Source organism: Triplophysa dalaica, chromosome 17 (assembly GCF_015846415.1).
Source record: "Triplophysa dalaica isolate WHDGS20190420 chromosome 17, ASM1584641v1, whole genome shotgun sequence".
NCBI classification, from domain to species: domain Eukaryota; kingdom Metazoa; phylum Chordata; class Actinopteri; order Cypriniformes; family Nemacheilidae; genus Triplophysa; species Triplophysa dalaica.
The window spans coordinates 2,563,923-2,591,884 of record NC_079558.1 but is presented as its reverse complement, the minus strand read 5'-3'; the positions used below and the strand labels follow the sequence as shown (position 1 = coordinate 2,591,884).

Here is a 27,962-nt window from a genome sequence, read left to right as displayed (position 1 = left end):
AAATTTCATCATCATATTTGCAGATATCTTGAAGCAGTTGATACATTTAGCTACAGGCTTAGCACCGTCAAAGAGCCAGTATGATGAAAGATCTGTGATGATGCAACTTTTAAAAGTCAGTTAAATAATGTTCACAATGTCACAAACTATTGCAGTTTTATTACTTTTATTACATTTTTTCACCTTAATGTTATTAAACGTATAACTGACTGTGCTCTCTGCATCCTCAAAACAAATGAGTTACTCTGAGACAAATGCTGTAGATCTATGTTTATTCATTTATCAAAAAACAAACATTAAAAAACAGTATACAGATGACAAATGCTATAACGAAACTTTATAATCGTTCCCTGAGGTTTATACTAAGGCTACAGGTCCACAAACATTAAAGCGCTAAACTATAAAGGTACAGTAGGACATATTAAAAAGACCACAGAGTAAACAGATTAGTTGTATTAATAATAAAGCTAAACCAAAGAATTAATAGTATTGGAATAATTCATAATCTTATAGTTCACTACGGAAATAAAGAACGACAATGTTTAACAATAATATTAACGGATACCAGATCAGCTCACATTGATAAATCACTTGTTCGCATAGATTTACATTTACGGATATGACAGATGCTTTTATTCATAGAGTCTTACAATGCGTTCAAGTTACATTTGTATCAGTATGTGTGTGTTCTCTGGGAATTGAACCCATGAAACTTGCGGTTACAAGGGAATGTTTTTTCATCATTTAGATTTGGCTCATTCAGAAGTTTCAGTGTTTGAACTCCACTGCGAGTTTCCAGACTTCTGCCGCTTTGGCTAGAGTGATTTCCTCTGAAAGACTTTCTAGACCAGGTAAAGAGTTGATGTTCTTCTCCTCCAAACGGGATTCCATAGTGGAACTGATGCTATGTGATGAGACACAAAAATAGAGAGGGGGAGGGTGTTTAGCTTTTGGTGGGGTTTAGGATCAACAGTTTGTGCTGGCGTCTATTGTTGGAATGCCGTCTACTGGAATTCTTGAGTATTTTATGTTACAATAATTGCTAAACTATTAGTGATTTCCTACATGTGCTATTTTTATAACCCACATAAAACTCCATCTCGTCTAAAAATAAGATATTACCTAAAAATATAATTTTATTATATTATAAAGCTTACTTTTGAATCAATGCCTGCCCATCTCTGAAAAAATTCCAGAGCATAAATGAGCTTTTGTTGTCTTTTAGTTTAAACAAAACATAAAAAAACTGCGTACAAATGGCTCTAAATAGAGAAGTCAGGTTCATAAGTAAATAAAAAATGAGGATTAGTTCTTACTCCCAGTGTGGTGAAAAGCTCTCCTCCCCTGTGTTATTGGCCTTCAGTTGAAGGATCTCATGTAGTTCCAGTAAGAAAATATCGATGTCTGTGACGCCGAGGAAAACCTTCACCTGGTTTCTCTCCTCTGAAGTCAGCTTATCTCTGAACTGTTCGGGCAGTCGCTGAAACGGATCCTGTTTTAAAAATTGCAAGAAACACTTTAATGTTAATACAATTCAACACCGCAACCTCACAAATCTCCAGTGTTTTATCAGTGGTTAATAGCTTCAGACACTGGGTCAAAAAGTCTTTGAACTGTTGGCTTTGGCACACTCTCAATTGTTAAAGACTGGCACAGTCCCAACACTTTCACTTGGATTTACAGCTCTCAAATGTCCACTCCCTTCACCCTGTGTCAGGGCAGTAGGAGGTCAGCAGAGGTTAGTGATAATGAGGTCAGATTAGCGACAGGCTAAATAGCCGAGAAGAAGGGAGCTTTTCATTAGACCCTTTTGTGTAAAGGCAGTAGGAATGAGCTTCCTGTGCAATGCAATGTGTTTTATTTTGACTGAAGGCATGCGTGCATAGCATACATAACACTTTATAAGCAACAGACATAAATTTCATATTCCTGACCTATACCTACTTTGAATCATCCTTCCTATTAGCTAATTTTGAGGTTCAATGTTAAAATAAATCTAAGGATGACATCACAGAATGAATGTGGGTTTACCTGTCCTCTTCTCATGATCTGTTCACTCCTCCAGCAGGTAAGAAGCTGCCAGGTGGCCGTACACTGACTCAGCCGGTTGTCCTTTAAAGCCTGAAACACAGAAAGATGGATTTAAGTTCCATAAGAAGGTAGATGTTAACCATAAAACAGCTAAAAAACTGATTTGTTAACGTTGCAAAGTCAACCGACAAAAAACAACATTAAGACAGAATTTTTAAGTTTACAGGTCTAATGTGTAATTTTTTGGAGGATATATTGACAAAAATACAGTATAATATACATAACTACATCCCCGTAAATGTCTTCAGAAAAGAAGCGAATACGTGACGACATTTTAGTCCTGTGAGAGCCTCCAAAGTGCTTTTAAAGGGAGGGGAGAGTGATCCACGTGTTACAATTCGCAACCTCACCACTTGTTGCCGCTAAATTTCATATACTTTAATAAAGCAGAAGCTTCAGATACACTGGCTTCTCTGTTTGTGTTTCTTACCTCAGCTACGCTGCTGGAAATTTGTCGATTCATTTTCAATGAGTCTGTTAGATAGCTCAACAGCAGAGCCTGTGCATCTCCTCCGGTTTTGCCGAGGAAGCGAAGCCCGATCTCAACAGCAAAAACTGCATCGCAAACGTCTGTGAATGAGCGCAGCATTGATCTCATGGAGCTGAGCACAGAACTCCTCAGTGGTTCCTGAAATACACAGAGGTGAAGAACTGAGGCTTGCTTTTCCAGACTCAAAAAACAAGGACACAAAGGCCTTTCAAAAACGCTGAAGAAAATTACCTGAGGTATTTTGGCTCTAACTTCAGTAAGGACCTCTGAAAAATCCTGGAGTTGTCTTCTCAGATACTTCTCAGTGTCCTGCAAGAAAGATTAATAATAACCAGTAAAACTGGTGAATGTTCTCATTCAAATAAAAACAGCTTTGATACTATAACATAAATTGTGTTAGACTTACAGACTGAATGCGTGGTTTGCCTGCGAAAAATCGTCTGCCGAGTTCTCTCTCAATAGCCTGATAATCATAGGAACTCACTGTCTGCTGGCCCTTCTCTAATGTGTAATGGCAGTTTGCCAACACTAGGGGTAGAAACTGCCTCTCCGGGTGACAAAGGGCAAGCTGACTCTCGCACAGCGACACTAAAGACACTTTATAATCACTGTAAGATAAAATGTGGATAATACAATTAAACGTATAACCATAACTAGTATGGAAATATGTTAAAGGAAGGATATTATCAGACATTCTCAAACACACACCTGTCTTCTCTTTGACAGAGTTTCCTGGCTTCTGCCACAAGACTGTTGTGCGTTTTAGACAGGAGATCTATGATCGCACGGAGACATGTCCCTGGACCCTGCCGACTTATGGAGAGAAACTGTCCAGAACTATCTTTAGTCATGTCTGTTTCACACAGTTTAGGATCCAAACCCACTGAAGCTGAAATGAGAGAACAATTAAAGAATTAACATTATTTTCTTACTAACTTTCTGCAAACATTAAGTTTGTATTCAGCATACCATCATTGGCTATTTCCGTTCGGAGATGGTTCCACACCTTCATAAAGACGTCGACTCTTTCTGACAATAATTTCTTTTGATAACCTGTTTAAATGACACATATCATCTGTCATATATCTTCATAAAATGAATAAATCAATCATTTATCTTCACCGGTGAGCAGTGTCACTTGTATGTATAAGTATGACAGACCTGCAGAAATGCTGTGCAAAAGTGAGGCGATGGTGTAAGTGTGGGTCTCAGAGCCTGGAGGAAGCAGTTTCATTAGATCAGACATCAGGGCAGCAAGAGTGGGCAGATGAATCAGCTGTCTTATACAATGCACCTGATGAATACATCAAATAAACACATGTTGTGGCATGTTATGTAGGGTGACCATATGAGCCATTTCTCGAATCCTGGCAAGGAATCGGACGCGTCTTCCGGGAGTCGCATTTGTCAACCGCATACGTCATCGAGGTTTATTATTTCAGGTTTTATTTTATAAAGGTAGCCGTTATATTTCAAGGTAAGAATGACTACAATGAACTTCAATGATTATACATCCTAAGTGATGTTAAATGTTAATTTTACAATGCTTCTTTTTACAGAAATGTGAGAACCTCGATGACGAATGCTGTTGACAAATGCGTCTGGGAGAAATGGCTCATATGGTCACCCTAATGTAATGGCATGTTATGGCATGTGGCAGGACTGTGTTTGCGAAAAAGAAAGAGGGAATTTTATTATTTTGGATGTTTTGACAATACCTTATTGAAAAATAGGGTGAGCAGAGGTGCTTGACTTTGGTGTATTTGCTGGGCGAAGCTCTCCACTGTTAGGAGAGGTGAAAGACTCCAGAAGGCCGACTGGTGGGTGGGGCAGTTAGAGGGGAGCTGAAGGATGTCTTTAGGGTCTCTCTTCAGAACCTTCATAAGGGGACTGTTAGAGAGTCTGTTATCAGATGCAATCACATCCTGTGCGCTGTTCAACATCCTGTTCAAATCCTGAAAACAAATACATTTTATTTTAAAAGTGAGCATCTTGTTTCCTTGTGTTTTTACAAAAATTACATTTACTACAACTCGCAAGCAAATTAATAACAACTAATACAAGAAAGAACAAAACAATACAATTTTGCAAAAAAAGTCCGGACGTGGCTAAGAAAAATCAAGGGTTCAAAATCCAAGGTAGGATTTTAATTTATTTTCCAATGGCAAACAATCATCTGTGATCAATCTACTTGGATTAAAAAATAGTTTTGTTTGGGCCCTATACAAATAGTGTCTCCTTCCCATGATGCCCACAGGCAAAAAAGTCATTAAGTCTGCCAAAGTAAATGCATTCTTCAGTTCACAATGAAATGTAAGGTTTGGAAATGAAAACTGTTCATAAATAAGGTCAATGTACTATAGAAAACAGGTTAATCGCCGCTCACTATTTTGATACTGTAGTAAAACTATTGACCTGTAAAACAGGAGTAATGATGGAATTACAGACTGTGACCTCCCACTCTTCCCTGGACCTGCGTGTTGATAAATCCTGGTGACCAACTGTCAACGACAAAAAGTTATTCGGTTCACATACTTTTTTACAAACAGAGAAAACATACACATAAAACAGAAATGTTTAGCAAAGACTCCAAGTTATCATTGTACATATATTTGAGATGAAATATTTTAATAAAAGTTTTGTCAAAAGTAATATAAAATCTCAATTTGTTGGCATGTGGGTGATGGTAAGAAATACTGAAGAACAGTTTTCACACCTGTGTTGGTTTCTAGAAACCTGTTGAGGATTAGATGAACTACAATGGCAGTGTCATCCATGTTGAGATTTAAAGTCTTCCCAAGAACCGTCATGTCCTTCTCAAGATGCTGCCACAGGAACTCAAAGACATTATGAACAGCTGGCTGGATCCTATTTTTAATGCCCTGTGGGATGTGATGTCTACAGTTACCGACTTTGCATAAGCGAGTGAGAAATGTTCTATAATACAATTTGTTCAAAATATGAAGTAATATTTTTCCACTTTATTGATTTTCTTAGAACTGTACCTGCTGGTGGTGAATGGCCCCTTGCAACATGGCCAAATGAAGAAACAGACGAAGAACACAGGACTGTGCTAGAGACATATTCCTGTTTGGGGCTTCAGACCGTTTTTTCGCATTTCCCAATATATGACCTGGTTGTGTGGTATCTTTAATTCCATAGACTCGATGAAAACCTGCCACTGCAGTATGTCTATGGCCTCCAATAGGCACACCACATGTGTCACACTTTGAAGATTCCATTGGTTTACCACACTAATTTAAAATTAGTAAATAGAAGAGGTAAAAATAATTCCATATTATTAATCACTGTAATAATCTTTTTGGTGAAAAGTATAAAAAATGTTTTTTTAGATCTACTACCTTTCCCACAACGCATAGGTGGCCGTTAACACAATCTAAAAAGTAACAAAAATAAATAGTTTCAGTCAACATTGAATAAACGTTTAATACATTTAAATAAAGATCTACTCACAGTATGGCGTAACTTTCTCATTGAGCGACTGTAGGACATCACTTGTGTGGTCATCTGGCATAGTGGGCAGAAACACTCCCTGAAGAAGAGCAGAAAATGAGTGATCAGAAACTTTAACTCTCTTCTCATTTTAATTAAATACAAAAAATCATAAAAGCTCAAATATATAATGAATATATACAGTATACATATACTGTATATATATACACGACTAAACTAAACCATGTCCATAGTGCGACTTTTAGAGTGAATAAATCCTTACTGTCACATTCTGAGGCTGAGAGGAAATGCTGTGAAGTGGCCTGAGCATTCTGTTCCCACTGTAAAACACAGCACTGGCGTGCACCAGGAGCTCCAGTAGAAGGCGACGTTGAGCCGGTACACCTGCATTGAGACTCAATGGAGATCCTGGCCCTCCAATCTGATTGGATAACAGAGCGGTACAGAGCTCGCCCATATGTCCTGAGGCATTCTCTCTTATAATATCCTTCAAAACATTTAGATCCTGTTGAGAATAAAACAGCACTTTATTTTTATAGAAGCACATCATATGCATATAAGGAGTAGCAAACCTATTCACAAATCATTTTAGGATTAATTAAAAAATTATTAGTGTTTTTTTACTCTCAAAGACTTGTATAACCAAATGTGATACTATTTCAGGTTGCAATTTGCAAGTTGGAATATCACATACAATAAGAGTTTATTTATATAACACTAAGCAGGTTTTACCTGTCCTTGAGGATCTATTGCTCTTTCAGGTGACACGAGATGACAGGTAACCTGCCTGAACATAGCAAGAGTCAGCATGACGTTCTTCAAAGGACCTGAACAATTCTTTGCCTGAAATGAAAAGCACATGTAAAACAAATGCAGGCTTGTCCTCTGCATTTCCCGTTTTCTAAAGCAATATGATAACTTTAACTCAGAAATTAAAACATAAATAATGAATTATTCAATTATTCAAGTTTCCTCATATCATCCCTTACACAGCAGGAGGAGCAAATAAGCATTAATTGTTTGATCCCTAATTGTTTTGTATATGTGTTGTTAATAATATAGCCATAGACCTGTAAGGCTTCTCTGAGGCTATTTGTTTTGCCATCATGCATCACTTGTCCCACCCCATCTCTGATGGTCCGATATGAATGACCACAACACAAAAACCGATCCACTTCAGCAGGAGTCAACCTCTGTAAAAATAATAATATTCCTTTCATTATCCTGGAGATTTTTTTTTAACCCATGAGTTGGTAAATACCTTGAAGGTCCAGTGTATGAAATCTAGCGGCATCTAGAGGTGAGGTTGCAAATTGCAACCAAAGGCTCACTCAACCACTCCCTTTCAAAGCACTACGGCAGCTGACACGGAACTAAGATGTTTTGACGTTTTCACTTCTTTGGGGAACGAGATAACGTATTTACGAAACACACTCTATCGAGCAGTTTGTCTGTTTAGGGCTACTGTAGAACAATATGGAAAATGGGACCTGCAGTGTATGTAGATAGAAATAGCTCATTCTATTGTAATAAAAACATAAAACATCATTATGTAAGGTCTTAATACAACTCTGAACATAGTTATGCATAATATATTGCATTCCGGTCAATAGATCCTCCAAAAAATTATACACTGGACCTTTAAAACTAGAATAATGGTTAATCAAAAATAACAACTGAATGGTCGTACGTGAAGGCGTAGAATCTCTGCAGGGAAGATCCATGCGTAATCTGTGCTGTTGATCAGCATTTGTAGACAATCCATGCCGGCCAGTCTATCAAGTGCTCGGAGCAGATAAATTCTGTACCAGTCATTGTCACAATACCCACACACAGCCTTTACCTGCTCCAACAGCTTCAGTTCCACATCCTCACAATTTCCTGCAAGATGCCAAACATGTGACCAATGTATAATTTACAGTATTTTAAGACAAGACATATTTGAAATCCCTGCTCTTTAATCAATTTAATTAGAATTTTCTCCCTGAAAATGTGCTTACAACAAAAAGTACACAACTTTATATATTTGCCAGATGCTCACCACAAGACATCACATCATCTAATTTAATTTTATATCGGAAACTGCCATGAATTGGTCTCATATCAAGCATCTTCACCTTCTCTTTGGCCGACAGTTTTGGGCAGGATACGGGCAGCAGACTCCAGACACATTCTGAGGCGAGCCATAGACAGCAGAAACTCAGCTGGGTCATCCTGTCTAGAAGGCGTCTGTTTACGAGCGATTCGGCTTAGAAAGCTCACGCTCTCCTGTAGACAACTTTTCTTCTCTTTGACCTCAACAGCTCCATTCAATCCAGAAGAGAGAAGGGAATCCTGCAAACATGCATCTGATTTTAGACACAACTATACAATGCAATAACTGAACTGACAAAAAACTGATGTTTTTTTCCCATAACGCAAACAGTGTGGACACGCTATGCAATGAAGTTATCATACTTAAAAGTATAACTGAGCAACAGTGATAGTGTTGCATGTGTTAATATATGGTGAAGGACAAATACTTGGAAGCATTTCACAAATAGTAGATAGAGTTCAGTTCTGTCCTCTTTATCCAGAAGCTTGTTTTCCAGGTCTTCCAAGTAGCTTTGAATGTGCTTCTTCACCTGTTTAAAACTGGAGAGAGTTGCTTTTAAACATCTTGGTGAGCAACTTATGACTATTATACAGTGCATCTTTTAGGCCAGAATGTCAGGGTGTGTATACAACATGTGTGTCTAAAATTGCAGTAGGCACCTGTATTGCAGAAGTAGTTTGAGCAGCACAGAGCGCACAACAGGGCTCTGGTCGACACATTCCAGGAATGGGGTGAGCTCTCTTGTCTTATAGACGTCTCCTGTATGCGTGCACATAACACACCGTTATTTTTTAAATAAGCAACTTACCATGATAGACTTTTTAGGTCGCATTTAAATCAACTCACCTTGTGCTGAGATGAGGAGGGAGAAAAGCAGTTCCACCAGGTCATCTGAGGGGTCTTCTTCATCGGTCAGACAGAAGCGTGAGACCACCTCCAGGAAAAAGCCGTTACAACATTTCCTTGTCTCATTATGCTGAATCAAGGCTGAGCTGCAACAGAAATCAATCGCACAGAATATTGCAGTTCACTATTACTTCGCCATACACTTCTATCCCATATAAAGATTAGAACACAACTGTATGCCGAGACATGTAAAAGTAAAATGTTGGGTTTTAATCTCACTCTATGTTTCTAGAGACAGTGGGCCGGTAGTTGTCTGGCAAAGGTCTCCTGCACACGGGACATTTTTGCGCTCCTCCAGCTATGGCTTTTTCCACGCAGGCCAAACAGAAGACATGGTCACAGGGAAGAGCAGTGGGGTTTGATAGATCTTCCAAACATACTGAACATTTTACACCGAACCTGTGAAGAAAGAGCGCACAGATGCAAAAGCAATTATGAGATACGTTCTTACTGCTGTGTAGTTAATTAAATTGGTATGAAATAAAGAACATTGTTTGGAATAAAAACTAAACGAATCTCTGTGTGTACTGTTATTTGTTGATTTTCTGTGATTATGAGTAAAAAACATATAGTTACATATAGTCCAGATATACTGTATATGACGCTTCACTAGTGTTGCACTCAAATTATCCTGAAACAAATATTTAATGTATATAAAATGTCCGATATTAAAGGTTGGTTTACCGCAGCTCTCTACTGATGGACTCGTTTTGGTAATCATTGAGTATGCGGATGATTTGCTGAAGATTGTCTTTGCCCCTTAAATTGGGAGATCCTTCCATCAGCTGTGCAAGCCAAAACACAAGCAGCATATCTGTTAGATATCCTCCAAAATATCGTTTTATTACACTTGGACGTGAAAATAGAGCTGGGGACGTCAAACAGTACGTCTAGACTCACCCCATGTAACTGAGCGCAGTGTTTCAGAGTCACTGCCTCTATCCTTTCATCTATCATTTTCATCTTGACAACAACCTGTCCGATAAAAGCGCAGACCAACAGCATCCCCTGCCACACTGACCTAAAGAAAAAGGCATAAAAACATTACATTTCTATAAAATATCTCTTTATTTAACCTAGAATGTAAAATTATGCCTCTAAAATATTTGTTACTTACTTTATAGAGTCCAGCTGTTTGAGACAACATGGGCTGCAGAGGGCTCTGAATCTTGGACTGAGCGCTTGCTCTAAACAGGGCTGAAGCTGCTCAACTCCTTGCAAAAAGGTCTGGCATTCACAAAATGATGATAGAGGCAAAAGCTTTGTTTCCTCAACGCAGATACCAACAGCAAGAATATCCTCACACTGAAAATAAAATACAGAGCAGTTTTACACCCATTCTAAATCATTAACATCCATATGACATCTGACAGTAGACGTCTCCGAGACGTATTGCAGATGTAAATGCAGACATCCAACAGACATCTGCCAGATGTTTGTGTGCTATGAGATTACTTTTGCACTTTAGTTCATGGATCTCTCCTACCCAAACTGAAAATTTCCAATCCAGCTGCAAATTCTCTACTTAAAAGCGAACACCCCTCGTTCTCACCATGTCAGGGCTTGTTTTTTGTGGTATCCTGTCCTTAATGATCCCCACAACTTGAGGGTTGAGCTGAAGGGCATGTGACAATGTGTCCAGGCGTGGTGCATATATTTCTGCGGCTGCTAGGATCCACGTCGGCGAGAGATCAGTGGCTACTGACATCTCCATCTGCAGCGAAGACACACAGCCCAGCAATGCCGCAGTGAAGATCTGTGTGAAAACGGCCACAAACACATAAGCGCATCAGAACACGAAGCAAACGTATTACTGACAAATAAAATATGTATCTTACCTCCAGCTCTTCTACAGAATGGACTTTAAAGGCCAGAAGTACATAGTCAGTCAGGTAACGGTGACCCATTTCTACTTTTTCTCTCTCTGAAAGTTTTTCGATATAGCTCCCCAGTCTACTGCCTGAAACAGCACTGACAAACTGTTGAATTCTTGCTTTGTTGCCTTGATCAGTGCCTGAAAAAAATGACAACACTATTAACCATTAGCTATTAAGTGCATGTGCAATTTACATATCCCTGTTGAACAAACACAACATATGCTGGTTTGGTAGGTTAAGAAGCATGGTAAACCAGCATATGACCAGCTTAAACCAGCACAAACCAGCTACCATGCTTTAAAACCTACCTAACCTGCATATGCTGTTTTTTTTCAACAGGGATGTGTCACGATGGTATCTTGTTAGCTTAGTGGCCAAAACAAATAAATTGAATAAAATTACAAGACAAATTGAGGCCTTACCTCTCACAAACTCTGATTCCTCCCATAAACTCTGGCAGTATGTTTTTATCAGCCAGCTAAAAGGAGCAGCGCAGGGCCGTTCCACTTCTCCAACAAACAGGTGACACTGAACATTAATCTCCTGCTCTGGAACACTAAAGGAGGAAAAGAAGTCAATCTTAAAAGTGTGTAATACCTCTAACAAAACTCAGGTATAGTGGAACAGAACTAGTTTAACGGAAGTTGTAGTCGTCTTGAAGCATTTCTACCACATCATATCAAAACATAACTTAGAAAGCGATATCACAGTTTTTATTATTGTTTTTTTCCAAATATACCTTGCAGTCTGTGTGAAGAGTAGGTCTAGGAGCTGTTGATCTTGAAAGATGTCTAACCAGAACTGCACCAGACCATCACTGAGCCCATACAGTAGACCCAAGTTACAGTCTCGGTCCAACACTTCTAAAACTCTGGCAAGTAATGGGCTTAAAATTCCCTGCAGGTGACGCCACAAAGTGTGCCTGAACAACAGCACAAAGAAAAAAGTTAGAACGCTATACTGTATTTATCTAGCCAGACAAATAGACAGACACCCAAACATCCAGACAGATGGGATAGTTTAACCCCAGAGTGACATACCGGAGTGTTCCACCTTCTTGTAGAGCTTCACGGTTCTTTGCTGCTCTATAAACCCAATCTGTTGGATTTAGAATCAGCACTTCCTTCTGCTTTAGGGCAGTCATCAGCCTTCCTAACAACACTTTCTGGAACCGTTCTGCAAAACATTAACACTCATATCCAACTTAAATTCTTACCATTTCTATTTTCATTCAAACTTTAATATGACACATATTAAATTTGTGTGGAAAGAAGACATAGAACCAAACCAACCCACCTCCTGTTGGCGCAGGGTCATCATCCAAAAGGACAAGCAATATGTTCATGCGCTCTATGCTCCTGGAGGTTTTTTTGCCTGTATCTCTTAGCAATGAAACAGCTTTCTGGGTGCAGGATCTTATTAGGGACAAACTGTTTAGATGCACTGAACTTTCCTGAAAACAAATAATTTTTCTTAGAAGTTGTGAAATGGATGTTCTGTATGTACTATATGTCCATTATAAACTTTAAACAAATTTACCTTTTGACTTTCAGGTTCATTTGTATCCATTTCTTCTAAATCGTTGACATCTGTAAACAAATTGTATTGCATCTCATAACTTGCTGGGTTGAGTTATGACAGACTGTTATGATGTTGCTATGTGGTTGCTAAGGTGTTTTGAGTTGTTGCGTACTGGCACATGTCAAAAATGTCCACTCAGTCCCTCCTTCACTCTAAATATATTGCATTGGTAGCGTACCTGACTTCATTGTGCTGGAGATGAGTTCACTCATAGAAATTCCACAAAAAGCTTTAAGATCTAAGCTCATGTCTTCAGAATCTCTAAGATCATCGATATGCGCAGATAACCAAACACCTTAAGCAAAAATATATATAATTATCTGAATACACCCTTTAAAACACTTGATGCTGCCAATGTAGTGTAGTTCCACTCACCTCCTTGAAAGCCAATGTATTTGTCGCCACTTGTTTTACATTGCTCCCCAATTCTGGAGAGCTTTGTTATGAACACAGTATAAAAGTTGCTTGCATCTGATTTGAAGGATAAGATTTCATTCATGGTACAGTATCTGGGGACAGGACAGGTAAGGTAGAAAAAGATCAATTTCAGTTTTTGACATCTGATCTACCAAGTGTTACAAAAATAATCATAATAAGTGGCAAACTATTACATCCTTAGAATGTTGTTACTGTTGTTGTTGTTGCTGCTAGCACCAAAGACTTACTTTGCTGAAGCAATAAGTGCATTTTTGCACAATGACTCTTCCATATCAATCTGAACCAGAAGAATGCGTAGTGAAAGCACAGAATCCCTCAGATAAGACCTGGAAAAATGTATATACAATTGTTCAAGTTACTACAAATAAACCTAAACTACAATAACTTCAAAAACAAACATTACAATAGCATAAATGATGTGTAACAGACTTCAAAGTAAAATTTTTACCGTATTTTACTGGAAAATGAGGCTTCTGTGTCAAACTGGTGTAAGAAGAGCAGATGAACCTGCTCAGCAGATAAACCCAAGGCTGGTGCAAGATTTCTCAAATCAGCTCCAGTGAGAAGACTAGAGAATGTGGTTACCTAGCAGGTTCATAACAAATGGAAAGCATAAGAAACTTTCCCAACGTTTGAAACTTTTCTGCAAACCTATATAAAAGGGAACAATACTGTACCTCTAAGAATCGGGTTTTGTCTTGATCAGGCTTTTTTAAATGGCTTTCTATGAGGTCCCTGAGTGATTTGTGGCTTTGCTGATGGAAATAAATCTTCTGAAGTTTGTCTTTCTCCTGATTTCCGAACTCTTCTGAATATTTCAGTCTGAGGACTGCGTCAGGTGTTGCACAGTTTAAGAGAAAACTTTTTGCAGTTTCAAATGCTTCCTCTTCCTCATCCATGATTTCATTTGACTCCATACTCTCTGTTGCCTCAGGGTCCTTAGAATCCTCATCCATTTTCACAAGATGAAGAGCCTCTCCAAGAGTCTCAATGTTTTCCGCATCCTCTACCTTGCTGTCAACTTCCAAAGAGGCGCCGTCTTGTTCCTCATCAGGGATTTCATTTATTTCCTCACGTAAATCTGTTTCAATCATCAAAATTTCTTCATTGATTGGTTGATGTGTCTCATTGTCCTCACTCTTCAATTGCATGTCCTTGGCCTTCTTTGTATCTTCTTTATCATTAGCCTGCTTTTGGATTTTATCTAAAGCCTGGAGTAGTGCACTGGCACAAGCATCGCCATGGAAACCAACAAAAACATCTGACGAGCTGAAGTTTACTTCAGTAGATGTCTGATCCCTTGGAAAGTCTTCAGCCCATTTTCTGAGTTTATCCAAAACTCTGTGCTGCCAAGGCATCATATCTGTACTCCTATCAACTTTGTGCTTTTCAAGTCTGTTTTTTAGGGGAACAGGAAACCTTTTGTAGACCTTTTCCTGGTCCTCCACCACAATCAGCCTGAAGTTTTTGTGAACTCTACACTTTACTCTGTGTGAACCGAGTCCCAGGTCAACATACTGCTGTTTACCGAGGTAGATATAGTATTGATTCAAGGCATCATACAGGCTCTCATAAAGATTGAGGAGATTCAATAAAATGACGGTTCGGCCTGTCTCCATGCATGCCTTTATTCGACTCACATTACGACATATCTGGGCATATTCCTGGTCTTTTGGAAATCCTGAACCAAATACAATTTCAGGAGGTGTGTTGTTCCCCTTTGAGAAAATATGGTGTTGGACTATGTACAAAGCAGCACTGTTAGTTGTGAGCAAAAGAAGGTAGCGACACTCTTCATCTACATGATGGTCCAGATTTTGTTCAATCATTTTTAGTGTACTTGGGCTTTGGACTCCTGAAATATTCAGGAAGAGGTCCTGGAAGGAATGAAGTGGGTCAAAACCATCTCTTTGTCCACTGAAATTTCTCAATACAGCGTCTGCCAACTCAATGTCAGATGGATCTTTGTCTGTCTTTTTGACTGTTGCAAAAATCATTTTTACCAAACTGTAATAATCTCTGAGACCAAAGAACTGTTCGCTGTCATCTTTACAGATGTTAAGAAATCCCTTTGCCAACTTTGGCAGGAGGTGCTTGATTTTGAGAAAAACAGTTTCGGATGATGAGCAGATGCCTTTGGCTGTGTCTATTAAGTCTTTCTCACTTGGATCCCAACGGGACACAAATATCCCTCTATTCATTTTTGCTGGGTCAAGAGCCCAGTTTGAGATTCCAACAAATCCAACCTTCATGTGTGGGAGAGATCTTTCACTGTCTATGCATCCATCCTCTAGAAGTGGATGCAATGTTTTCAGTGGCATCCGAGGAGAGTCCTCTGCAAGACCTATTTCATCCAGTACAACTACTGAAACATACTCATCTAATTTCTTATCCTTTTGGAAACGTGCACAGTTCCAAAAGGTTCCAATGATTCCTTCAGGGCTTGAGTGGGGGCTGCATTGAAAAGACACCATGTGAACTTCCTTGAGTTTCTTAAAAAATTCACAGTGAGAGGCCTGACGCTGCATGGCATCTGCTACAACAGTCTTAGCAAGGGATTTTGAACTCCCGGGCTTGCCAACAAGAAAAAGTGGAATTCTCAACTCAATGCAGACCACCATGAGGAAAACATTCTCTTTCAAAGCCAGATTTTTGGCAATTGTGTTTCTTGTTTCAATGTTACTAAGAAAAAAGTCTTGGCATGATGATATCTCCTGCTCCAGTGTCTTTGTAGAGTTGAACGGATGAGGAAAGTATTCGCTGACAGCTGCCAGGTACAGTTCTTTACCTTCAAGTGATGGGTAATAGCAAACACCCACGGCAACCACCAAGCATTTCAATATCATATGTTCTTTTTCAAACTGTTGGTCATCTGGAAAAAGATAATCCCTGTGGTTGAAAAACCAAACCAGGACACACATTGATCTCTCGACATCCCTAAGACTTACAAAGCTGCATTCATCCGCTTGGCTTCGCATGTGTCTTTGAGAAGCAGCCAGAACTTCTGTGATCACTTTGTGGTAGGGAAGGGGCAAACCATGAACCCTTATTTGTTTTTGAACGATCTGACGAATATAAGAGTGCTCAGATGAATCACTTAACTGTCCAAAATCCCATACCAGAGGCACCATACTTGAGGGTAAAGGATGCACTCGGTACACAAGCTGTCTCATGGGAACTTTACCAAGGCGATCCTCTGTTTCCTCAGCTTTCACTCTGTATCCCAGCCCTGCTCGTTCCAAGCGTTCAATCATTTTCGTGGTGTGTCTTCTGTAGGGATTACATGCAGCAATAATTTTCAGACCTGAATTTTTCTTCAAAGGGTATCCTTGTGCAGTTTTATCGCATAACACTTCCTTGATGGCAAATATTGCGTCGGTTGTGTTGGCTTCATCAAAAAACAAGACTGTATCAACTTCAAATTTTTGCCGATTGTTCTGAGCCATTTCTTCTGCCTCTCTCACCTTCTTATAGATAGTCTCAGAATTAGTACCTCCATGGACTTTGACAAGTTTCATGTTTTCAACATCTCTGCCTTCCTTTTGCAGATCACAGAGAAAGCGCACAAGCCGTGTCTTGCCACAGCCAGTTTCTCCCATGATGATTACTGGAATGTCACATCTGAATCTCATATGAATAGCCAACATCTTCATGACATTGTCAGCAGTAAGCTCATACGTCGGGTCTGGATCAAACTTGCCCTTTTCCCAACCTTTTTTGGCACCAACCACAAAGGAAATTCTTTGTATTTTGTCTTCTCTGGAGAGGTTGTCAAAGTCTTCACAGAGGTTAATTCTTTGTCGTTCAAGGCCTGAAAAAAGCTCCTGCGACATTACATTTCCCATTAACACTTTGCCACTTTGTGGATCGACTGCATTGAGAATCCTTCCATTTGTCTTTACATGAAATCCCAAGAAAGACATGCTGAGATGATCTGCATTGAAAAAGATGTAGGGGTGAGATTCATTTTCCCATCTCTTCCGAATAGTCAGTTTAGACAAGATATCCTCCTCATCTTCGTTCTGAGACAAAAAGGAAGGGCTTTGGTCGGAGATGTCGATGGAAGGAGAGGCAAAATCTCGAGCCATGTGAATCATGAATTTTACTATGAAGTCCTTAAATCCGCTTAAATTGTCAGCAAGGAAGTCTGGATCACAGAACAGGGAATTCTCACAGTCTTTGAGCTGAAGGTTAAGAAACCAAGTGAAGTGCTTTAATTCTGCCCATGATGGGTCCTTTAAGCCACAGTTTGACAAAAGATGATGGAGACAGTTCACATGATCTCCTTCTACGGAATTAATTTGATATGTGAAACGATCCAAGTTCTCATTCCTGTTAAACCTCCGTAAGTATTGGTAAGGTCTTTGAATGTCTTCACTCCTAAATTCTCCTTTGTCCATCAGGGGATCTAAATATGCTTGTCTCTCTTTTTTTCTCTTGATCTCCAAATCTTTGACTTCTTTAGGAGGTCTGCAGAAAATAGTAGGTAGTATATGCAAAAACCCATGGTTTGTCTGTGAAGCATAGAAGAAAGGTAAGTCAGATTAATTCCTAACTATGATTCAAAGGAGAAAATGTCTTCTTTACCTTTTGGGTTTGACTGTTAGGCCCAAGACCTCTTTGAAGTGCTTCAATTGCCACAAAATGAGCTGTGTTTCTCTTCCATATATTTCCTTTGCTGTCACTGAGGCATCCAAGAACAAGTAATTTGAACAGGAACTCCTCCAAACCACAGCGTACCTGTAAAAAAAAATTGTGGATTTGTAGGCAGATTCTGGAATATTATCAGTCACCTACACTTAGCAAGATATATCAAAATGAATTTGTTGTAAAACATACTGCTGCCGTATCAATGTGCAATAGTACAGGGTCTTGTTCTTTCAGTGGAGCCAACCGCTGGGACAGAGTTTGTACAAATCCATCGATGTTTACGCAGGGTTCAATGAGTCTCATTTGTATACAGGTTGCTTCTGGAAACTCTGTTTGGAACTGCTCAAATAGACGCTTGACATACAGTGACTTTCCTGCACAGAGAGTAGTTGTAACAAATGAAGAAGAGTTCCTGCATTAAATAACTGTCTGTTACTAAAACCATGAGAGAATATTTTACTACTTTTAAGATATCACAACACAATACATACCAACAGATGGACGTCTTGATGCAATCATCCAAACGGAGAGATTTCCTGGGTAGACGCGTGAGTGATTGTAAAGCTTGGCTGGAATACGGAAGTGATTTTTGAGGTACTCTTCGCTTTTTTCTTTGGACACACACAGACCTGTTTGCACTTTATAGTTGCTAAAGAAGGAAGGAACATATCTATCCTGGTTTACGGGGCAGACCATCACTAGACGATAATGAGGCTCTGCACTTTTTTCTAGTCTCTCAAAGCATTCCACCAGGGCCACACCTACATCATAGGTCAGAGATCCTGGATTAACCAAAGTGTAAATCTTATTATGTTTGTATGCAGTGCCCTGAAATCCTAAACATCGGCGAAGGAAGATCTCCACTTCCTCTGTGGTTGTTTCCTCTTGGCACATTAATATTTCATCAGTTGTGGGAAGAGGTTGTTCTGGGCACTCTATGTAAAAGGACAACGTAGTACTAATCACATCCTTAATTGGGCACTGTATAAGGTTTGGCCTTCCGTCACATAGAATCTGAGGAATGTTACGTATGATGTGCATTTGATTCATGGAAGACAGAACAGAGAGAATCTTCCCAAGTGTTTCAACATCCACATGGTCATTGAGGAATCTGGACATGTTCTCTTTAAATTGTTTCCACAGGTTGTCCAAACTGTCCATGGTAATATCACTGTCTTGTTCTGGCTCCTCTGCAACATCTCCTTGATCCATAGGTTCAGTTGGGTCAGCTGCCGTTTCAAAGGCTTCCCTGATGTCATTTATGCTACAGTCTGGTTTTACATGGCTCAAAAAATTCCACATTTGCTGTGGCACAGGTTTCCTTTTGTTGCTAACATTGTTGACCCATTTGCAAAGATAGGCCATTTGCTCTGATGTGTAATAATTCAGAGCATAGTACTGAGAGCGCATCTTAGATAAGTGAGTACACCAGTCATTATGGACGTCTTCCAGAAAGCGACACAGCTTCTGAAGCTCCTCTAGCACATCACCCTTATATTCAACACACTTCTTTAACTGGGAAAACCTGATGTTAATGCAGTGTTCTATTGTGCCGTTGCATGTTATCTGAGCTTCCAAGTCTCGGAGAAGCACATTGCCTGAGGTACGCAACTGCAGGAGGATGCGACCCATCCTTTGGACTCCTTCAAAAACCTACAAGATAGAAACAAACATAACTACAAAAATAATCCCTTATTGTCTTAAAAAAGAGATGCAAATATAGAGTTGCATGCGAAATGGTGGAATTGGGTCTTTTCTTGAGAAACATGTTAGTTAAATTCTCATCACTAAAGGTTTTGGATAAAGGACCCACTTGAGTAAACTTGTTGACTTGCTCTTTCCCATGCTCCCCCTTAGAGGACATTAGCATGAGTTTATTCTGAAGCTCGAGGAGATCATCAAGACTGTATGTCCTTGTTTGTCTATTCTTCGTCACCTTCACATTAAAGACATTGTCCAAACACGTCTGCAAACATATAATATCAATACAATGTTATATTTGTAATTTCATATTCATAAACTGTACCTATACAATTCTATAAAATATATTTTTAGTTTTGGAGACATGATAAGTGACATCTAGTATGTAATGCTTCACCAAAGCATGTGTCCTTAAAGTGATAGTTCACCCAAAAACAAAAATTCTCTCATCATTTAGTCTTTTGTAATGTCAAATGTTTGACTTTCTTTCTTCCGCAGAACACAACATAAGTTATTTAGATTTCTTTTGTTAACTGGAACCTATTCACTTGCACTGGTTTGGTGTCCATACACTAGAAGTGAATGGGGTCCAGTGTTGTTCGGTTACTAACTTTTTTCAAAAGAAAGAAAGTCATAAAGGTTTGAAATGACAAGAGCATGATTAAATGATGAAAGAATTGTCATTTTTGGGAAACTATCACTTTCAGGGATTACATTTTGTTTAAACCACTGTCTACTAACTTTTCCACTGAAATCCACTGGCCATCCCACATGATACACGCCATCAGTATTGATAGCTGAGGCCTGAGAAAGTGATGATTGCTCAACAGACCCAAAAGTCTCTCTCAAACCTTTAAGCCAATCCAGCCATCGACAAGAGTCCGTCTGAATATATAATGATAAATAAAAATAAAATATATTATATATATTACTGAGTTCATTAACAGTGGGAACCCTGTAATTTCAGGTAAATTTGCATGAAAATGAATTGTACAGAATAGTTCTTCGCTAAATAATAGTATGCAACCTTAGACACTGTGGAATAATAAAACAGTACATTAAACGATGATTATTTTACAGGAGATTTCTTTAACTGTACAACATTTGATATAAAATGATGCTGAAAACTAACCAGTTTATCCACAAGTTTCTCATCTTTGTCAAGGGCGTCCCACACTTGCTGTGCATGTTTGATGAAATCTTCAAATCCTGCATGATTCTGAAGTGAGTAAAGCAAAGGACTGTAGCCCATTACAGCGCTCTCAAAATTAGCTATTCGATCAGTGTCTACATCATTCTCTCCAGCAGGAATTGTGGCCAGATCCATAAAGGTTTTTAGGTCCTTCAGACCTTGAAGAAGGAAAGCGTAAATGTACATATTATTAAAGATTAAACTATCATATATGACAATTACAGATCTCAAATAAATATTATAACTCAGGAATATCTTACTTTCAATTTGGGTTTTGACCCATTTGTTCAGAGGTTCACTGTGCAAGAATGCCTTTAGACAGGCTATGTGCTGTGGTTTGACATTTTCCAACTTCTGCTTGGCTTTGACAAGATTATCGCTCAACGAACCCAGAGTGTTTCGTTTGAATGAGTCATCTCTCTATATACAACATGAAATCAAATATCAAATGAAATTAAACAAAAACACATACATATATATGAAGATCTCATACCACTTGAGTCAGGACATCTATTGCACTAAAGTCTCCTTGTAATTCCAATTTATCTTTTATTTCCATTATGACTTCAGCAGATTCAGCAGCATGGTGAAGGCTTCTATATTCCTGGATCTGTTTGAACCGAAGTTCCTTCCAGTTTTTATCCGGGATCTCATTATCTAGCATAGAGGCCAATAAAGCAAGTTCTTTCTTTAGCCGGTCTCCTTCACCCCCATCCTCGCACCAATCTAAAGCCTGGTCCACCTTTTTAAAACAAACTGTTCCATTTGCAATTTGTACACCCAGGTTGAAGAATTCACTGTGACAAGGCATCCAGATTTCATTACGGACATCTGTAAGGTTCAGTATTAACAGCTGAGAAACCAGCATTACATATTCTGTTGCCTTTTCTTGCCATAGATGTAGAAGAAGGCTGCTTGTCCCCACTTCATGCATCTCCCTTGCCATGTCTTGCACTTCAAAGTTATCTATGTAGCACAGCACGTTTCTTTTGCTCTTTTTGTTTAGATCCTCTTTGGAGAAATAAGGCTGCACCTCAACCAGTTCATTCAGGGATACTGCCTGCTGGTCATTTTTGACCTCCTTTTCGAGGGAAGAAAGCTCGGGTACTGTTGAAACATGTCAAGTATGAAATATAATGTTTTTTTCCCCTATAATGTAGTAAAAATTATTTAAAGCTTTTTTTAGGTTTTCAGATCAGACATATTCAACAAATCTTAAGGTACTTACCATGTACAGTATCCAAAATCTTCCCTAGCATATTAACAAGGACGGTCATGTGCCCCCTTTGTTCTTCAAAGGCTTTCATGTCACTTTCTCTTTGACTGAGTAGCTCTGTCACATCGATCGAGATATTCTTTTCTTTGTTGTTCTTCATATCTAAAGACAATAGTAATAACTATAGTTATTAAGCTGGGGGCCTAATGATGTCTAGTATAACAGACATGGATATGGAGTAAGTAACACTTACATTGATTGTAAAGCTTCTCAAATCGACTCTTGTACTTTTGGATGGTCTTAAAGTGGCCCAGGGTTACATCTCCTCGGCAAAGGCTCTGAATTAGAGAATCCAAGTCTGACTGACTATCTCTTATTAACCTACTTGCCTCTTCATTCAACTTCCATCGATTCCAGTTGTCTGTGGGAATGAAATAAAAGACTTGAAATTAAATTAAAGCTTCTGCATTTACATACCATACACATGTGAATCTAAGAATAGGGCAACTGTTCCATCTTGACTCTTTATATGTTGCTGTGGATAAATAGTGTGCTGTAAATTATTTTTTAATTTTAAGTTCAAATGAATTGGCTTTACAAAAAATGTTAACTTTCGCTATTAAAATCGGACCATTAAAAACAATTAAATAGTAAGTTGAAATGACTTTTAGAGCCTGTTTAATAAACGTTAGAAATTTTAGGCCAAAAACTATTTTTACGGTGGGGAAAAAAAGGTTACATGTATCAGATCGAATCACTGTACCTTGGGTCAAAAAAAAGCTGATGGCTGATTGGGGATCCAGCAGCCTTCCTTCTCGATCCTCTTTAAAGCGAGCAGCCGACTCAATAACAATGTAGGACAAGACGGACCATTTCATGTGTTTATTATAGAGATAGCCTAAAAGTTCTCCTTCCTTCTTTGCCTGCTTTTAATAAATAAATTAAGACAAGACATACTGTAATTATTCAATTTTATTATTATAAATTCGAAAAAATCTATTTTCTGTGATTATTGACAGAAGTGTAATTGGGCAACACTGAGAATAATTAAGACAATTATTTTGCAATAAAAAAGTCTTTACATTACCTGACATTTGTTTTTAACAGCTAACTGACAATGCTCTTGAAAACAAGACTGAATGTTGGCATGACTGTTCTCGATCTCCTTGGATGACATCTCCAAACAGCAAATCAGAATCTTGTCAAAGTCAGGCATCTGAAAGCAAAAGGAGTTTGGTCAAACAACATGTCTTCCCTACAACCCATTAATCATTTCTGTACAACTCATTAGTCAATGTACATGTTTATAAAATTATAACATTGTATTAAGCCTACCTGTGACACTCTCCGTTTCAAGTCTCCATCTAATAAACATTTCCATTTTTGAGAGAAGTCAGGTATTGCACTTTCAATCCCATACAAACCATTCCAAAGCTACAAAGAATATACAAAACAAAGACTATTTATATTAAATTGGATGTGTATGTGTACTTGCTTTTAAGACCCTATTAAATGTGATTTTTTTTTTTAATGTCGGGATCATTGTAAACAGCAATTTTTAGTGAGTGGATTAATCTAACTAATATTTTAATTTAAGGTGTTATACAGTACTACACCTGTATTTCTTTGTGGTAACACAGCTTGGAGTCTTTCATCACAGGCTGTTGGAACAGACCATCTCTCCATTTACTGAAATCATTCTGCATGTCATTGAGCTGTGACAAAAGCAGATTTTTCTGTTGGTCCATTTCCTCTCCACCCTGGAAGATGGAAAGATTCGTTTAGAGTCACCATACAAACCCTAAACGTGACTGACAACCAGACGTCAAAGACACAGTACCTTAGAAAGCACAGCATGTTTATTTTCAACCACTTTAAGCAGAAGTTGGAAGGTGAGCAATGGGAGACTGTAGAAGTGGACACGCTGAGCAATCTTGCAAGCGCTTTTGTGAACATTTTTGCAACACTCAAGGATTGAGTCTAATGACTCCATAATTCTGCCAATTAAAAAACTGCATTAATATCAATCCTGTTTCACAGCTTAAACAACAATACCAATGAGTGTAAAGATCCTTTGAGGTAATAAACAATACTGAGAGCAATACTGCACCTTTCTTTTTCCTCCTCAACCATCTTCAAAAAGTAGCACAGGACATTTTCAATCGCCTGCCAATTAAAAACCAAACAATTTATACAAAATGTATTTATTCAACCTCATGTGTGTTTTAACCCTGTATTGCCAATATTAATGTAGAAACGTAAAGAGTTTTACACCGCTTTTTAAAACACTGACAGTTCCAGGTGACTGTCAGCCTCAATAAAGTGATAGTAAGTGTGTAACTACTGTACAGTATGAATGCATACATACAGTATGGATTAATTCTTACAGAATTATCATTTTTGGGTGAACAATGCCAATAATCGAATTATTCTAATACCTCAATGTTATATTTTGTGCGGTCGTATTCAGTGTTTTGCACAGATTTCTCAAATTCCTCCATCCTGTACATCAAGCTCTGGATCAGGTATTCAGGACCAGTTCCTGTCGACTCTGCAAACTCAGGGATGTCCTCAAAGGCTACCAGGGATAGCCAGCTGGTCAATAAGTAAGGCTTATCTTTGCTCAATGGCAAGTGATCCTTTATCATCTGAAGAATCATCCTACAGTTTTAAGAAGAAATGCTATTTTAGTTAAGATCATTTTTGAGATTTCAAAAATGAAAGTGAAGCTCTAAAATTAGACTAACCTTCTTTTATCAGACAATCCTCTTATTCTTTCTCTAAATGTTGTGAACTTGATGCTTTCAAGATGTGCCCATCTCTCCTCATTCACAGCCGAGCCTGGATCTGACTTTGCCTCTGGCTTTCTTAGTGAATGAAGAGCAGGAACAAGCAGCACCAGTTCTGAGATCAACTTCTGTCCACATTGGTTTATAAGTCCTATCACAGAGCTGCAAAAATACAAATAAATCTATTATTATGTGGTTGCATTCTACAAACTAATATGATCTTTTCATTCATACTGAAATTTTGAAAATCAATTGTCACAAGGAAATACATAATTCACCAGTATAAACATCTTTATAAATACGGTCCCCATATCTACTTCTTGAAATTAACACTTTGTTCCAATAGGCTTGTCCTATACACTTTTATACTCACTGGTCAATGACAGGTAATTGTGTTTGCAAGTCTCCAAGAGAAGCAGCGTTTTTAAAGACAATTTGGCAAAGCTGGGCCCAATCTTTTATGCCGAGATCCACTCCACAGCCACGGCACACCTTAAACACTGAGAATGCAACTTCCAAAGACTTAATTCCAGCTGAGCTCTGTGAAGTTTTCTTTTCTGCATTCAAAATCTCAACCAGTCTTGCAGAAATCAGCTCTGAGACCTAAACCAACAACTACAGTGATTCTAATGTACAAGACCATTTTTGAAAAAGCAAATATGTAAAAAATAACATTTACATTTATACGAGATGGAGTGAGATTCCCTGGGAATTCCAACCTTCGTTCATGGTTAAATTGGAAAGCTTTTTTGTAATGGTTTAGGTGTTGTATAAATGTCTTGATGGTCTCATGGTTAGATGGCTCCCATTTGTGGAACACTTGGTCCAACAGTACACGAGCAGAAGTCTTCCAGCCTTCAAAAATGTTTTTGTCTGCAGACCCAAAAAGACTTTCTCCAAAACCTTTCAACCGATCCGGAAAAGATCCTGAGCTTGAATAACTTACGTAGCCTTCATAAAGGTGCAGCTCTGGAAAGTCCAACAACAAAATAAGGCATTATCACACAAAACAATAAAAAGAAATCAAATAACAATTTAAAAATGAAAAGTACCTTTTATTGTAGTATCGGTAGGTATACAAACATATCTCAGAGCTATTTCCTGAATCAGCTTGTGCCTCTGCTGAACTGCATACTTGTATTGTATTGTATTACCCCTCATCAGTGTGCTTTCCTCAATCGAAAATATTGCTTCAATCAAACAGCCATTTTGATGTAGATCCCTACGTGACAAGAAATCACAACATAGTAAAACAATATAGTAAAACAATAGACAAAGTACATTGTAATTGCCAATAATCTATTCTACACAAGAAAGTATGCACTTACACGAATTGTGTAATTTGTAGTAATATCTTTTCATTATCAAACAGGAGATTTAGAAAGTTAATCTCCTCATTAAATCTGAATCTTTTGTCCAGAACTGCATATATGTAGAAAGTAAACATCGGTGGCTTTTCTGGAGCTCTCACTGGGGAAGGTTTTCTGTGAAATAAGTTGTGAAAACATCTATAAATGAATGCCCAAAGGTCATGCATTAATTAAGGTCAAAAATTTGATATGATGAACACAAGTATGCAAACCTTTGCTGTCTATGCTGAGTTTCGCTGTTCGTTGTCTGGTGCTGATTTGCTGCTGTTTGGTTCTTTTGCTCCTTTGAGCCTTTAGTCTGGTTTCCAGCTGCTGCTTCAGCATATGATTTTTGTCCTTCAGTTCCTGATCTGAGGTCAGTGTCTTTCTGGGAATCATCTCTGTGGAGTTTTTCCTTGATTTCTGTGTCTTTCTGTTCATCTCCATCTTGCTTATCTCTGCAACCAGACTCGCTGACGTTCCCTTCTTTCTTCTCTACACAATTCTCATCCCTCCTATCAATTTCATTTCCTTGGTTCCTCTGCAACTGAGTCTGCACCTCCACCTCCATCTTATCTTTCTCTGGACTCTGTACTATTGCCTCATTGGACTCGTTGTTGTCACTGAACTCCTTAGAGCCTTTAGTCTGGTTTCCAGCAGCTTCTGAATTTGATTTTCCTCCTTCAGTTCCTGATTTGAGGTCAGTGTCGTTCTGTGAATCTTTACTGGAATGTTTTTCCTTGGTCTCTGTGTCTTTCTGTTCATCTCCAGCTTGCTTATCTCTGCAACCATTTGACGGTTTGGTCCTCTTTTCTTCTGCGTCAATTGACTCACTGACTTTTCTTTTTTTATTCTTTATGCAATCCTCATCTTCTCCATCGCATTTATTTCCTTGATTCCTCTGAGTCTCCACATCCATCTTATCCTCCTCTGGACTCTGTTCTATTGACTCTGTGGTCTCTTTGTTTTCATTTAACTCTGTTTGTGTCTGCTGTGTTGCCAGTTTAACAGGTTTGGTCTGAGTCCATTTTTCCACCGTACTGGAGCTTTTTTGAGTATGTGGCTCAGACTCTGTTCTTGGCTCAACATGGCCTTCGGGTCTTTTGTTCTGTGAATGCACTTTGGCTGAAGAGGTGCTAGCATCTCTTTTTTTGTTCCCTTTCTTCTGTGCCCTACCTTTCTCCCCATTTCTTTTCTTTTTTGGCATTTTCGCCAAAAGTTCTCCCTGCTTGCGGCTTTCTTTATGTGTTTTTCTTAGGGTTCACAAGGCAAAGAAAAAATAGAAATTACATTTATGCGTTATCCAAAGCAACTTTTTTAATGTGTGATTCCAATGAACTGTTAAACACAGCACTACCACTTTAGAAACGTTAAGTAGTACATAATAGTATGTCAGCAACATTTTTGAAAAAAACAAAGATAAATCTCTCTATTTTAATTATTAATATGTATATAAATAGCCTAATATAAACTATGATAACAGTTTGTTTTCAATATTTGTTGTCACACCGAACACGTGGCTATTTTTGTCAACAACGAACTAACGTGACCCATATAAATAACAAATGCAGCAAGTATAGTTTTCAAATGAAATTAGGACATTTAATGCAACCGTTTGTTTATGCAGTTAAAAACAGGTTTTATGCTTGAACTGAGGTAAAGATTTGTAAGGAATCAGAAAAGACTGAATCTTCTCAGTGACTAAATTGCAATCGCAATACTCAAAGACAAACAGTCTGAACGCTTTAAGGAAGTAGCCTAATCACGTATAGTCAAATCCAATATGTTTTAAACTAGTAAACAACTTTATTATAACTACCAGCTTTTGTTTTTCCAGTAGATTATGTTCTTACACATAAATACAGAGGAATGTACAGTAAGTGTCTGAATAAGCGAATCCTAAAGCCCCATCATCGTAAAGTAGCTATAGCCTACTTCATATGCGATAATATTGTCCAAAATATTACAAAGTAAGTGATGTCATACCTGCGATGATCCTTTACAGTGTCAGTAACATGAGAGCATCGTGTGACTGTGTCTCACGTCTCTCTCTATGAACAGTCCTCACTAAACTACACCTCTGGACTATTTCGTTTGAAATGCGTCACTTAAC

At 38.4% G+C, this 27,962-nt stretch overlaps 1 protein-coding gene across 2 annotated transcripts; it reads right to left on the bottom strand.

Moving 5' to 3' along the window:
• Positions 1–255: 255 nt before the first annotated feature.
• LOC130438952 (E3 ubiquitin-protein ligase rnf213-beta-like) lies at positions 256–27,962 on the bottom strand. 2 transcript variants are annotated; one of them, XM_056771279.1, is made up of 63 exons: positions 27,836–27,962; positions 26,083–27,102; positions 25,829–25,984; positions 25,553–25,722; positions 25,180–25,469; positions 24,874–25,103; positions 24,459–24,662; positions 24,150–24,372; positions 23,822–23,877; positions 23,552–23,708; positions 23,328–23,471; positions 23,047–23,145; positions 22,799–22,927; positions 22,475–22,637; positions 21,965–22,132; positions 21,724–21,873; positions 20,989–21,602; positions 20,756–20,915; positions 20,436–20,653; positions 20,045–20,188; positions 19,416–19,568; positions 18,094–19,255; positions 17,792–17,976; positions 17,540–17,692; positions 13,630–17,466; positions 13,401–13,537; positions 13,180–13,278; positions 12,890–13,023; positions 12,693–12,809; positions 12,473–12,522; positions 12,230–12,386; positions 11,974–12,109; positions 11,673–11,855; positions 11,356–11,489; positions 10,895–11,070; positions 10,609–10,812; positions 10,174–10,361; positions 9,957–10,077; positions 9,741–9,841; positions 9,276–9,455; positions 8,997–9,142; positions 8,810–8,909; positions 8,578–8,689; positions 8,173–8,389; positions 7,746–7,936; positions 7,126–7,248; positions 6,788–6,898; positions 6,318–6,560; positions 6,056–6,134; positions 5,944–5,978; positions 5,587–5,835; positions 5,298–5,463; positions 4,997–5,082; positions 4,300–4,536; positions 3,743–3,875; positions 3,551–3,634; positions 3,290–3,470; positions 2,988–3,189; positions 2,813–2,890; positions 2,522–2,719; positions 2,032–2,121; positions 1,317–1,492; positions 256–904 (listed from the first exon to the last, which is right to left on the bottom strand). In XM_056771279.1, exons 2-63 carry the CDS (start codon positions 27,054–27,056, stop codon positions 769–771), a joined length of 15,429 nt encoding a protein of 5,142 aa, XP_056627257.1. In that variant the 5' UTR covers positions 27,057–27,102; positions 27,836–27,962; the 3' UTR covers positions 256–768. The 2 variants fall into 2 exon arrangements, with proteins under 2 accessions (XP_056627257.1, XP_056627258.1); XM_056771280.1 differs by having other exon boundaries at positions 22,475–22,634.

What these genes read in the sequence shown, in the direction of transcription:
- LOC130438952 (XM_056771279.1), bottom strand. Translation starts at nt 27,056, where the DNA reads ATGCCAAAAAAGAAAAGAAATGGGGAGAAAGGTAGGGCACAGAAGAAA. An exon ending in AAGTCAACAAGTTTACTCAA is followed by an intron (nt 19,256 to 19,415) that starts GTGGGTCCTTTA and finishes TCTATCTTGTAG; the next exon opens with GTTTTTGAAGGAGTCCAAAG. An exon ending in AGCTTTTCACCACACTGGGA is followed by an intron (nt 905 to 1,316) that starts GTAAGAACTAAT and finishes CTCATCACATAG; the next exon opens with CATCAGTTCCACTATGGAAT.